This window comes from Canis lupus, chromosome 14, assembly GCF_011100685.1.
Source record: "Canis lupus familiaris isolate Mischka breed German Shepherd chromosome 14, alternate assembly UU_Cfam_GSD_1.0, whole genome shotgun sequence".
Taxonomy (NCBI): Eukaryota; Metazoa; Chordata; class Mammalia; order Carnivora; family Canidae; genus Canis; species Canis lupus.
In genome coordinates, this window is record NC_049235.1 from 59,318,637 (window position 1) to 59,333,521 (window position 14,885).

General features: G+C 36.8%; 1 protein-coding gene across 1 annotated transcript in view; it reads left to right on the plus strand.

The window, feature by feature from the left end:
- Positions 1 to 14,885, plus strand: part of CPED1 (cadherin like and PC-esterase domain containing 1) — a 261,375-nt gene that overhangs the window by 81,874 nt on the left and 164,616 nt on the right. The window contains exons 5-6 of the mRNA XM_038557483.1: positions 7,326 to 7,458; positions 9,225 to 9,393. Coding sequence (XP_038413411.1) covers positions 7,326 to 7,458; positions 9,225 to 9,393 — 302 coding nt within the window. The remainder of the gene's footprint in view (positions 1 to 7,325; positions 7,459 to 9,224; positions 9,394 to 14,885) is intronic.

Consider the following 14,885-nt stretch of genomic DNA (forward strand, 5'->3'; position numbering starts at 1 on the left):
AAAAAAAAAAATCTGTTCCTGAACAAAACAGAGAGGAATAGACTTAACTATTGCAAAACTAGGTCGGCCCTAGGCCTACCCCATCCACAGAAACCTAGCCTCAACACAGAACTCCTTTCAACACACGAAACATCAGGAAATGAACTGCTTTGCTGGGAGATCGTTAGGCTAAACATGAGGAAGGTCACTAAACCAGTGTGTCTTTACAAGCTACTTCAAATAAAATTGCTGCATTTTATTTTGATCTACACATCTGTGCTTATCACATATTTCCTGCTTCGTTCTTAAGCGGCTAATGTCAAATGTCACATGTTTAAGAATCACATAAAAGAGGATTTAATAGGTTAGCCTTTGTCTGATAGTCAGCAGTGACGAGAAGCCCTTAGTGTTGAATAAATTCAAAAGGAATAACATTTAAGTTACACTTTGTGAAGTTTCTAGTTATAAACAGGTTTCCTAGATTATAGAAAAGGGTTATATTAAAGTATTTCTGGTAGTAGCTATTTAACATTCTTTGAGTATTTAATATATGCCAAGTGCTGTGCAAAGCTCTTTAAAGAAAATTTTATGTTTAATTCTTTCAGCATCCATATGAGGTACATTCTTCTTATTATTATTACTACCGTTAAATTCTCATTTTCCAGATAAAGACACTGAACTTAGAAAAGTTAAGGAATTTGTTCATGGTCGTAATTATGAATAGGAATTCATTAATAGACAAGAATTAGGATTTTTTTTTAAATAAATGTTCTTTGGAATGTTGTTTGTAAAATGTTGTTAAATGGGACACGAGTGGCTCAGTGGTTGAGTGTCTGCCTTCAGCTCAGGGCGTGATCCCGGGGTCCTGGGATCAAGTCCCACATTGGGCTCCCCACAGGGAGCCTGCTTCTCCCTCTGCCTGTGTCTCTGCCTCTCTCTGTGTCTGTCATGAATAAATAAATAAAATCCTAAAAAATAGGTGGGGGAGAGTATTGGATAGCAAGTATACTGCAACATCCTGGACAAATCAGAACTGTGCCTTATTGGTTTCATCCATGTCTTCCCAAGGCACAGGTTCAGTTTGTTTGGGGAAGCAAATGTGCCTTGGTCCCCAAATCCCTCTCTTATATGATGTCCCTGTAAATGGATAGCTTTCCTCTTGGCTGTCTGCTGGTGATCTTCTCTTTCATGGTTTTCTTTTTTCTTTTCCTTTCTTTTACAATGTGGTTTTTTTGTACAATGCGGTTTATTGGGCCTCACACAAATCAAATGGCAACTGGTTGACCTTGGGAATCACTCAGAATTGCTGAAATATACCTGAATTCACAGGACTCTTGCCACGTATCTAGTCCATTAGGTCATATGTAGCATATATTTTAAAAATTATCACATAGGGAATCCCTGGGTGGCTCAGTGGTTTCGCGCCTGCCTTCAGTCCAGGCATGATCCTGGAGTCCCGGGATCGAGTCCCACATCGGGCTCCCTGCATGGAGCCTGCTTCTGTCTCTGTGTCTATCATGAATAAATAAACAAAATCTTTAAAAAAAAAAAAAATTATCACATAACTCTTCACCTAGGAAGACAAATTAAGAATTATAAAGGATCTCAGAAATCATCTAGTTGTTCATCCAGTAAATATTTGTTTAGTACCCACCATGCTTACAGCTGTCTTTTTCATCATCATTCAAAGAAGGAAGCAGATTCAGAGGTGAAGATATCTGTTCTCTTTTAGGAATTGGCAGGACTTGGGCTATGCTTCTATTGTTTTCCAAGCATATAGGTACTCATTGAATGATTTCAAGTTTGTCCCTCATACTTGTCAGGGTTTTCCATGGAAATAGAAAAGAAGATCGGTCTATCATCTGTCTGTCTATCTATCTATCTATCTATCTATCTATCTATCTAATCTCATCTATCTCTTATTTATGTATTCATTGAGAGAAAGAGATTTATTGTAATGTTTTGGTTCCTGTGATTCTGGATGTTGATAAGTCCCATGATCTGCCATCTGCAAGCTGGAGACTCAGGCCGTGTAGAGAGCCAGTGGTTAGATTCCAGTCCCGGTCTGAGGGCCTAAGAACCAAGTTCTTAGGGCAGGAGAAGATTGATGTCCCCGCTCAGTTAATCAGTCAGAGAGCAAATTCAATCTTCCTCTGCCTCTTCGTTCTGTTCAGGCCCTCAGCAGATTGGTTGATGCCCAACCACAACCGGGAGAGCTGTCTGCTTTACTCTGCCCACCAGTTCAAACGCTGATCTTCTCCAAACATACCCTCGCAGACACACCCGTAATGTTTAAGCAGCTATCTGGGTATCCCTTGGCCCAGTCAAGCTGACACATAAAGTTAACCAGTGCACCTTTTCGTCATTCCTACCCACAGACATTCTAGCCACTGGAGCCCTCTTTCACAGGCAGTATATTTATGTACTATCTTACTTCCCTTCAATAGTCATCACGATGTGGTAAGAGAAACATTATGAATTGCTGATATTTGATCAATATTAAACCACTTTTTTATCTAACAGAGCTCAGTTTCATATGGTTCATCCTAAGCCATGCCCTACTATCATGTAAAAATGCTCTTATTAGAGATCAAAAGTAATATTCACTCTTCCCATATGTGCGTGCACACACACACATACACACATGTACACATATATGATTGTTTCTAGGACATGTGGCCAATAAGAAGAAAACTAGGGCAAAAATTTGTATTTTCCAAATGCAGGGTTTGCTCTGGATATTCTCCATTCGTTCCTTCACTCTAGACCTTTCCCCAGGAAGCTGTCTACCTACCACAGACTGTGTCAATGGGGCTCCCTTGTCCCCTGACTTCTGGTAGGAGATCAGAGTTCAGGAAGAGAGAACTTTGGGGTATTTATCCCCTACATGCTTCCCTGCCAGACCGTGCCTTGGAAGTGCCTCTGTTCTGCCTGTGGCCATAGCTCGTACTCAGTGTCCTCCCCCACAGCTTCGCTCTTTGCTTAGTTCTGTAATCACCACCCTCTGGGCTAGGGGTGGCAAGAGCTTCCCTTTCATCAGCCATGGGAGCCTCACTACCTATTTTTCCCTCTAACTCTACCATCCTTTAACAGCCCCTTCTGTAATAGTTTTTTGGTTAACAATCTGTTCACTTACCCCTTTGACTCATGCCATCCATTCATTTTCTCCCAAGGCCCTGACTCAGTTTTTCCCTAGCTATGACTTTAGTTTGTGTATATATTAATTTATATTTGTTACGTATGTAAGTTCTGCAAGAATGTTAGCATATCTCTACCTGCAGGCTAAGGATTAAGACTTGTAAATGAATTTGGGCAGAAAGAACAATTAATATATCCACAAATGGTACTTACTTATACTTTTAATCTCAAAACTAATTGTTAATTTATTAATTAAGACCTTTTATCTTCACTGGAAGTTTTAAAACAAGAAAATCCTGGCTAAGTTTAGCTTCCTAATATGAAATTCAAGACAATATTCAAACATTCATGAAATATAATTACATTTTCCACTATTACTTTCCTATTAATTATTAGCTCTGGGCAAAACATTAAATCAAATAAAGTATAAATTAGTCTGCTAATCTTTGCTAGTCTTCCAGTGTATTGTCTTTCCCTATAATGTACATAATTAAATGTCATGTAGAAGGGAAAAAAATAAAATATTTTTAATACATTTAAATACCATTTTGGTCTCCAAGCACACATTGACTTAACCCCCACCTCCCTCCAAACTAGCTCGTTGCTAGAACATTTTCTGAGCACTTGTAATGCATGAGCATGGTGTTCAGTGATGAGACATCAGGAGATTCCTGGGAGATCACATTCTGGATTCTAGAGGACTCCTTGATGTTGTCACATACCCCTTAACATTGGTTGTTAAGAATTAAAATGAAAATACAGATCTTGTGGTTCTGGTTTAATCCTTCTTTTCTTAAAGCTGCACCATACTCAGCAGGTACCGAGTGCCTGGCCAACCAGATTCTAGAAGGCAGGAGAAAAGCGGTTTTTATGCATCCTTAAAAAATTGTTCATTTTTACCCTGGGTAAGTGGTAAAGTTACAGGCTTCAGAGCTCTTTAAATAAGCTGAGAGTAGTCGGTCAATAAAAATACAGAGATCTTTCACATCCATATCTGCTTATTCATTCATTCTTCATACTATGCAGTAGGGAAGCCCTAGAGACACATGGTAGGCCCTCCACATTTAATTACTTTCTGAAAATATTTAACAAACATGTGTTAATGAATTACAAGGCCATTTAAAAGATTGTCATAGAAACCCATCTCTCAAATTTCTCCCAAAAACAGAAGCTAGTTTTGACGTTGTTTATAGAAGATTTCTAGGTTCCTGTGGGTGTTGGGTGGTAAAGGGAAAAGGGGGGCATGGAATATTAACACAAGTGGATTGGACTGGTTTGTTGAGAGAGCCCTTGATAGAAAAGGGAAATGAAAGATGAAAGGAATAGTGACTTCTGACAATTCTTTGACTATGTTAAATGAGATACTAGGGTATTTAAGATTTTCCACAATTATTTATCGTGGTTCCAAAAAAATGTAGTTGCAGCTTTTATAGGTATTAATGGAGCTTATTTTTAATTTTTGGCTGTAATCAAGGGAAATGGGAATTATTTTAGATGTCGGGAACATCTAATTAGAGGTTTTTTTGTTTTGTTTTTGTTTTGGGGGAGGAGGTTAGAATCATTAAGAGTAAATTCCAAACCTGGAATAAAGTAATAGAAAGGTATATATATATATAAAATCTTTGTGACATATTAATATATCTATTAATGTAATACACTAATCTATCTATCTATCATCTATCATCTATCTATCTATAACTATTATCTTTGTGATATATATATATGTCACAAAGGGTAAAAATTAATCGATATTAAATTCCATTGCTCAACCACAGTTTCAGGGGCTGATGTGGAACTCTGACACATTCTTGACAATTCCTATATTGGATTCCACTTGCTCTGTGTTATAGGCTCTTCCACATAAACTAAGGCAAAAAAAAAAAAGTGACATAAAATTGTTTATTCTTTGACATATTTGCTGACTACTACTTCCTGAAAATCATTGAGCTACTACCTTGGTGAAACACTTAATAGGGGTAGCTTCTCCAAAGTCAGCTCTGCTTGGACTTCAAATCAATGCCGTGCTTCCTGGCAGTAAGGATAAAAAGGAAATCAGAGTAAATTACACTGTTCTCGTATTATACAAAAGAAGGCCACAAATTAGCTCTTCTGGAGAGAGAAAATCTTTCCTAGTAATAAATTCTACAAAAAAAAAAAAAGTCTTTTTAGTGAAAAAAAGAGAACGTATTTTCTTACTGTAAATTTAAAGGATTATATAAACATTTCAAGTCTTTTAAAGTTGTGGTTCCCAAGAAAAGAAATTACCTTAATGACTCTTCATTTGTCACCTCCAGAAACAAGCAATTTGAGTATTTCTTTTATTATGATGTATTAGAACTTCATTAATAAGGAAGCCTTACAAATAGGCTATCATTTTTTGAAAAAGATCACACTGTGCTAAATAATGAGATATGGGAATACATTGAACAGCTTGACTTCTGCTGACTTTTACTTAAGAGTGTGAAGTGTTTTAAATTAGACTATGTTAGTATTGATGAAACGTGCACAAGGGGGAAAAATAATTTAAAGGCTTTGTTCCATTTTGAGAGCTAGATAGGTTGTATAATTTAAAAATAAATCACTGCGACCTGGCAGTAAGGAAACAACAACTCTCATACACTGTTGGAGGGAGTGGAAATCGGGACAACCTTTTTGGAAGCCAACTCAGTAATACCTATCAAATTCACAATGCGGTTATTTGTTGATCTGGCAATTACCCATACGGATTAGAATTTGCCCCTAGATAAACTTGTAAAAGTACGCCACAATAGATTTAGAAGAGCATTCATTGCAGTATCTTTGAAATAACAAAAGAAAAATGCCACAAATATAATCTGAATACACAGCAGTAAGAGAGTGATTAAAACAAATGTATATTCATTTAACAGCACACCCCAAGCCATTAAGAAGGTTAATGTAATTAATTCTATATAGGCACAAATGGGAAGGATTCGAGGATGGAGTGGGGGGGTAAATAAGCCAGACCTGGACCATTATACAATAACTCCCCCTTATGTGTGGAGGATGCAATCCAGAACCCCCCAGTGGATGCCTGAAATGGCAGGTAGTAGCGAACCCTGTATGAACTATGTTTTTTCTTATATGAACACACCAAAATAAAGTTTATCTTATAAGTTAGGCACAGCAAGAGATTAACAGCAATAACAGATAATAAAAAAGAACGATCACAACTGGACTGTGATAAGTTATGTGAATGTGGTCCGGCTCTCCTGAAGTATGTTACGTACCGCACTGGTCCCTGTGATGATGTGGGATGCTAACAGGCCTAGTGATGAGGTGAAGGGAGGTGAATGGCACAGGTAACTGAAACTCAAGAAAGCAACACTATAGATAAAGGGGACTACCATAATGTCTCTTTTGGATAATCTAAAAAGCAGAAATGCCTGCATATATAAGTTATATAGATATACTGATATTTATATCAATCTACATATTGCAGAATTATACACATTGTATCCATCATGCACTGATTCAGACTTCAAAAGTGAATATCTAGGCTTTGGCTGCGACTGAGAGAGGTCCTAGATTGGGGAGGGTGGGGATCGCTGGATGCTTCCTTTCTCTTCCAATTTGATAACATCCTATACAATTTGATTTTTCTAACCATGCACATTCAATACATTTATTTTTTTTTAAATATCAATGAGTGTTCTGGAGTACAGCAGTACTGTTGGTCTTCAGTGTTAGATACCTTAAAAATTATTAAATAATATTTTACAGAATAATAAAGCACTGTTGTTGAGTAAAGGACCAAGATCATGAAGCATGACAGAGTCTGTAGCACATGAAGGACAGGATTGTCCCGAAATCAACTCAAGTTGTCCATGTAATGTTCTTACCACAAGCAAAAGTCAGCTCCCGCAGCCATTCCCCATATTTAAGAGTGCATCTCTTGTGTGTGTGGAGGATAGATCTGCCTGGTGCAGGACAGTTGGAGACACCGTATGTACCTCCCTTTCTGAGCAAGACTCTCCTAGTCTATTGGAAGAGAATAAACTATATATAAAAAAAAGGCATCTCTAAACATGCACTATTTAGTGGATCTAACTTTGATTCAGAATGGGGAAACAACTTGGTTGTGTATGTCCCATAGACCCTGTAGATGAACACAGCAAACACTATTTTGGAGCCATTTTGAAAAGAAACAATAGAATGACTGGTTTTTGCTCTTTTGAATTTTTTTTCAGAATTGCGACTTCCGGTGAGCCCGTCTGTGTGTCTGGATCAGAGCATACAGTCAAAGCCAAGCACTTCCAGTCACCTTTTAAAAGCAGTGAAGCCTCATATGTGGAAACCATGGGACTGGCGACGTGAACAGTTGTAAGCTAATCATTCTGAATTGTTATATCCAGCATGCATATTTAGAGACAGCTAACAAGGGAAAAATCCCTGAAGATATCTAGAGGGTATTCCATGTTTGAATTATTAGGTTCTGTTACATAAAATTTCAATTATGTCTTCTTAATAAAGAATGCCATCATTGATTTTCTTCTAGACTAATTCAAACCTCTCCTGCCTTAGAATAAACATTCTATGGGTAAATAGGACTCTTATCTGGGAAGTTACATTAATGGAAATTGAATTTGAAACCTTGACAATGTGGGACTATAAAATTTTAACTTCCATTTTATACTCAAATGACATTGCCCTAGTCTATGAGTATGGCTGAATGAATTTTTTTTCTAGTTAATTTTTTTTTTATGCATCCTAGAATCTAAGGATGCATCTGCGGGGTACCAAATTATTTAAGTTACCTCCAGGAAAATGATTTTGTAATGTAGATAAATTATAGTGAAAAATTAAAAGATTTTCATAATCTTATCCAAGAGACAAAATTGTTTACCCCATCTAATTTTATAATTATTAGGTAGTATTTCTGCAGTTAATAGTATTTATTGAAGAATCACATGCATCTCCTTCTTGCCTAAACTTCAAAAGTTGAAATAGCACAATCTTTTCAGTGATCAAATTTAGATATTTGAGACATAGAAACATCATGCAAAAAGCAAATAGTTAAACATTTGGTATCTTTGATGATGGAAGTATATTTGTTTCATCACAAACTATTAGTGTTAGTTTTCCTTTGTAGACTGAAGTATGATCTTCATACTTTATCCTTTAAATCAACCCACAGTTATCCGTGGTGACAGTTATTGGATAGAATCAGACTAGTGAGGAATGTTTTTTGTCATAGTTTTGGTGACCTGTTCGCCATTGAAAAATAGACTGTTTTTTTCTTGTCAAGGAAAAGACAGAGCAAAGGCAGGTCAGCGTAGGACTGGAAAATATCTTCACTATTCCTTCATTTGTATTACCTTTGTTGTAATCATACATACACGACCAATTTACATTTTTTAAATCTTTTTTTCGATAATTTTAAAAAATTTAAATTCAATCAATTAACATTTAATGTATTATTGGTTTCAGAGGTAGAGGTCAGTGATCATCAGTCTTATCTAACACCCAGTGCTCATTACATCACGTGCCCTCCTTAATGTCCATCACCCAGGTGCCCCACCCCCCTACCTCCTTTCCTCCAACAATCCTCAGTTTGTTTCCTCTGATTAAAAGTCTCTTATGGTTTGTCTCCCTCTCTGATTTCATCTTATTTTATTTTTTCCTCTCTTCCCCTATGATCTCCTGTTATTTCTTAAATTCCACATTTGAGTGAGATCATATAATAGTTATCCTTCTCTGATTGACTTATTTCGCTTAGCATGATATCCTCTAGTTCCATCCACATTATTGCAAATAGCAAGATTTCATTTTTTGATGGCTGAGTAGTAGTCCACATTTTCAAATCTTTAAACCTTATTTTAGGTATTATTTTCCAACCTTCCTTTCTTTCAAAAGAAATTTAATTAAAGTCTACCAGAGTAGAGAACTCTTAATTAATTTGATCCCTTCTCCATGTACCTGTATATCCCCTGATAGTGATGCTAATAAACAGTGAAATTGTTGAAGGAAACCCACACATTGAAGGCTGGGGTCCAATAAAGGACAGATGAGTGTACAAAACTTCAAGGTAATTCACAAATGACATACCCTGAGTTATGGAGCATCAACTATGATGGTTTATTTTTTAGGAATCAAACAACAGTCCTTGCTCCACATGACACAATCTTCAGAACGGAAGAATTATCTGTGATTCTTAAAGCATACGTGTTGGTGACATCCTTATCACCTTTGCGTGCATTCATTCATTCAACTGGCACAGTTTGGAATCCACCAAAGAAAAAACGCTTCACTGTCAAGGTAAAATTTCCATCAAAGCTGTCATTTCACTCAAAGTATCCTGAAGATAAGTAAAGTGAGTTGAGCTGCCTTTCTCTGACCTTTATGATTATCAAATCCCATTGAACGAAGATTGCATCATTTTATTGCTGCAAGTAGAGATTTTCATTTAATAGGTGCAGGTTCAAAAAAGAATTGGAAACAGCTTAATTCGCTAGGGATCACACAAGCTACATCTGGTTTTCTCAGTCCGTGATTATAGTTCAATTCTTTGACCCATTACAAAACTAATCCTCAGTGGTATTCTGTTTTCTTGACTTTCCACTTATTCAAGAATAATATAATCATTGCAACAAATGAAGATATTATTTTCCCTTAGTTTTTTTTCTTCATTCGTGGGAAGCAAAACACCTATTTCATTACAATAATCAATATGGAATAGTTCCTGAGTGAAAAACAAAGCTCTCAAGTGTGCCTAAGCTACCAAGCCATGACGTAGAGCATGATGGGGAAGTTTTCTGGGAAGAACTTAGTCACGACCGCAAAAAGTTTAGTTATAAAAGGTAACTCAGGTCACCTCAGTTGAAAATAACATCTAGTGACAACACATTGGGTATATTTTAAGAAGTTCCCAATTTTACAGAAATAATTGTTCAGAAGACAGGCAAGAGGAAATGGGAAAACATTGAAAGAATAATTATCTTGTATATTCTTTCAGTTTCTTCCCATTTTATCTGTCCACTGAACAATTATTTCTCTAAAATCAAAAATTCCTTCAAAGAACAAATCCCACTTACACGATCCCACTTACATGAGAATCTAAAATTGTCAAACTCACAGAAGCAGGGGATAGAATGGTAGTTACCAGGGACTCAGGGAAGGGGAAGTGAGAAAGGATTGGTCAACTGGTACAGAATTTCAGTTATGCAAGATGAATGTGTCCTAGAGTTTTATATACAGAATAGTGGCTACGGTTAATAACACCAAGATTTGCTAAGAGAATAGATCTTATGTTAAATGTCTTTATCACTAAATAACACACATATACATACATGTGTATGTATATACACATACATATATATTTGGAAGGAATAGATGTGTTTATGGCTTGAATGTAGTGATGGTTTCACGGGTATATTTCTCTCCAAACTGATCAAATTGTATGTATTAAATATGTACAACGTTTTGTATCTCTATCATAATAAAGTGGTTTTCAAAAAAAGAATGTACAAGTGCCTTTAATAGTTTCAAGAGATTCAGAAGCGACTGACCCTAATGTTTTTCAGAATTTATCTTATATAAACTACATTGTAAATTCTGAAAAATCTTCTCATGGTGAAAAATCTTTAAATGGCCCATTTAAATATTGTCAATTAAAAAAAATCAGCGTGATAAACGATGCAGGTGCTGTATTCCTTAGTATAATATGTGGCTGACATTTTGAGGAAATAGTATTGATGGAAGTCTTAAGGGCACTTTATTTTAAGGACAGTCATCTTAACTATATCAATGTACGCGGTTTTTAGGTAATTATGAAAAAGTGGAATCAAGGTTGGTTTGCCTTTCATGTTATCTCCCACTAGTCTTTACAGTGGTTGTTTGTATTTCCCCAAGTACCTTCCATTGTTTTCAAATTTCCCTTCCTATTAGATTGAATTATATGAAATTGCTGATATTTGGTCATGTTTGACCTATAAAAAAATTGCAATTTCATACGATACAACCTAATATTTGGAAGTCGGGTACAGAGAGATAAAAGGAATTGAATTCCTCAAGTCATGTCACATTCAGGCATTCAACAAATGTTTACTCACCACAGTCCAAAATCCCCATTCTTGTAGAATTGCAACAGCAGTCGGTGCAAGTCTCCCACAACTATTTATGCAACCCTTTTTATCCCCATTCTCCATTCAATTCCCTTGCTCCTCAAAGGCTATCGAAAATGATTTAATGTGTATCTTTTCATTTAGATTATCGTAAAATATGCAGTTGTGTTATGCACACATGTGCTTTTAATTTATGTAAATTGTATTGTATTAGAGATTTTTTTCTTTGAACTTTTTTATGTGAACTCCACATTTTTAAGAAGGAAACATCCACGCTGTTATGTGCACACCTTCTGTGTTACTCTTCACTGATGTACAGTCATGTGTTCCATCCGTTTACTTACCCAGTGATAGACATCTTGATTATTCCAACTCTTGACTAAAGCAAATAGTGCTTCAGACTCTTTATGAATCTGCATCTGATTTTTCTGGACAATATATACCCGTCATTAGACATGTTAGGTCATAGGATATGGGTTCATTTGGTAGAATTAAATAATGCCAGCTTACCCTCCAGAAGGCCTGTTTCCATTTCTATGCCATGATCAGTCTCTCCGTGTCCCTACAACCTGCCCAATACTTGACCTTTCAGGCTTGCTGCAGGTCACAAGTGATACTTTACTCTTGCAAATTTGTCATCTATCTGTTAACTTTATCCATAATATCCTTTGTTGATGAGGAATTTTCAGTTGATTAGTCAAATTAATTTTTCCTTATAATTTCTGCTTTGGAGATTTAGTTCCGGAAATTGTTTCTTATCTCTAAATCACGGGGTGGGCTTCTCCATTTTCTTCTATTATCTTTATCATTTTTTTCTGGACAGATAAATATTTTATTCAACTAGAGTTCACCTTTGAGCCAGATTTCTTTTTCTATATAATCAATTTCCACAGGCTAAAAACTCATCATTTCCCATGAATCTAATATCACCTTTATTGCATAAGTTCCCATTTGCATATGGGACTGCCTCTGAGCTCTCTCTTCTGTTCCAGTTGGCTCCCTTGTTTTTATTATTTTTGCAGCATATGTATATCTTAGTATCTGGCAAGGGGGTCCCTCTCTTCTACTTTTTCTTTTTGAAATTAAATTAGCTATGTAGTAGACATTTATTTCCTCATAAATATTTTAGAATATCAAGTATTTTTTAAAAAATCATACAGTAATTTCAATAAACATTGAATTTATAGTCCAATTTTTGAAGAATTGAATGTTCATAATATCATCTCTATTTACTAAGATCATTTTCTTTTTCTTTTATTAGACTTTAAAATTTTTTCCCCATAAAGATCTTATATGTTTTCACTTATGTTTATTTCTAGATTCCTTAGAATATTTGTTGATATTCTTTTTGAAATTATATTGTCTATTCAGTTATTGCTAGGATAGATAAATACTGTTTTTGAAGTTGAACTTGTATTTGGTAAATTTTTTGCAATAATTTTATCACTAATACCAGTGGATTTGGGCATTCAAGGCAGATGATCATTTTATCTGCAAATAATGTCATGTTAATCTCCTTTTTAATTCTTATGTATCTTCTTTCCTTCCTCCTCCTCCTCCTCCTCCTCCTCCTCCTCCTCCTCCTCCTCCTCCTCCTCCTCCTCCTCCTCCTGCTTCTGCTCCGGCTCCTGCTTCTTCTTTTCCTTTACTGTTTGGTCAGAACACCCACTACTATCTTTAAAGGTAGAAATGATCATTAAATTTTCTTGAACTGTACTTCATCTTAAAAGGAATGAAACTCAAGTTTCTCTATTTTTTTAAAAGATTTTATTTATTTATTTGTCAGAAAGAGAGAGAGAGAGAGAGAGAGAGTTGGCAGGCAGAGGGAGAGGGAGAAGCAGGCCCTCCGCTGAGCATAGAGCCCGGTGCAGGGCTCAATCCCGGGACCCCAGGATCATGACCTGAGCTGGAGACAAACACTTAACCCACTGAGCCACCCAGCCACCCCACAAGTTTCTCTACTAAGTAAAATGCTTGTGGTACGTTTTTGGTTTTTAATCTTCATAGTTGCTGCCAAGGTAATGAGACTAATAGAAGAAGGAGCCACACTGGATCCATCACCATGTTACAACTATTGCAATATATGGACAATTTTGTTTCCTCTGCACCGTCTCCACTCTCCTTCCCAGACAATAGTTTATTTTGAAACAATTCCCAGACATCATATGATTTCATTTATAAACCTTTTTAGAGTGTAACTCTGCGAGGGATGGATTTATAAACTTAACTAAGTTAAATAAGTTCCCTTTTATTTTTAGTCAGCTAGGAGGCTTTGCCGTAAATAGATTTTGAACTTTGCAAAAATGCTTTGTGCTGCATTAATAAATTATATGATTTTTTTCTTCCTCAAGTTTATTTTTGTGGTTTATGACATTAGTGGATTTTCTTTTAATAAAACGTCCTTGCGTCACTGAGATAAAACCTATGTGATTATTTGGGGCTATTTTTCAACAGTGTTTGATTCTTTTTTAAGATTTTTATTTGAAAGAGAGAGACGGCGCATGAACAGGGGGGAGAGGGAGAGAGAGAAGCGGGCTCCCAGGGAGCCCGATGTGGGGCTCGATCCCGGGACCCCGGGGTCATGGCCTGAGCCAAAGGCAGATGCTGAACCGACTGAGCCGCCGAGGAGCCCTGCTCTGCTGGATTTGTTTAGTTCTGACTTCCGTGTCTACTTTCATAAATGATATGGGCCTGTAGCTGTATTATATTTCCCTCCTCTAGTTTTTAGAGTTGAGATTACTGGAAAAATAGAACTGAATAACTTTCGCTCATTTTCAGCTTTCTAGTACAACCTGTATAAACTAGGAGTGACTTCTTCTGGTTGTGTACAACATCCTCCTGGGCTCGTTCTCTTCTTATGGAGTGTTTCCAATTAGGACCTGAAGTTTTCACCCTTTAATTCTGGAAAGTTTGTCTTCATTATTTCTTGAAACACTTTTTCTCACTGTGTTTTCTTTCTTTCTTCTGTCGTCCACATTGTGACCTCTTCCTTTCATGTGCTGATGCCCATTAAGAGGATGCCCATTTTTACTTGCATTCATTAATTTCTTACTTTATTTCCTCTTGGCTCTTTTTAATGACTTCTTTTTCTTTTTTTTTTTCACATTTCATTTCGCTACTGCCTTCCATTATTTCCTTGAGTATCTTAGTCGTGCTTTTTAAAAGGTCTTAGTGCATTAGTTTCAGAGGTCGGTGAGCTCTCTGTTGCACCACAGGGCCCCTAGTCTATTAGCCTAAGTAGATCATGTCTTTCTCTTCCGTTGTTTGCCCCCTACTGGAGGCAGCTGTACTTTCCACAAGGCCCATATTTTGTTCCTTGCGCTTCAGTTCTCCTGCAGATACGATTTACTGCAGCTGGTACACCGTCCGCAGAAGGCCAGTCCTGTGGGTGTATCCGAGGACATGGTAGGCGATGGGGTCCAAGCGTCAGAAAACCACTTTTGATCACTTCCCTCTGCTGCCATTCGGCAGCTGGTTCCTCTGGTCAGAATTTCACGCCCTAAACTCTTAGGAAGTAAAGCCTTGGAGGGGAGGCACTTCTCTCCCTTATAATCCATCAAACGGGAGGTTTGAGAGAACAGGGTGGAGGAGTGAATGTCAGAAGTGATATAACCTCACGCTTCTCCTCATCAAGTCTTCACCTGAGCAGGACATTAATCCCCCTCTCCCCCATATTAAGCAACCTGA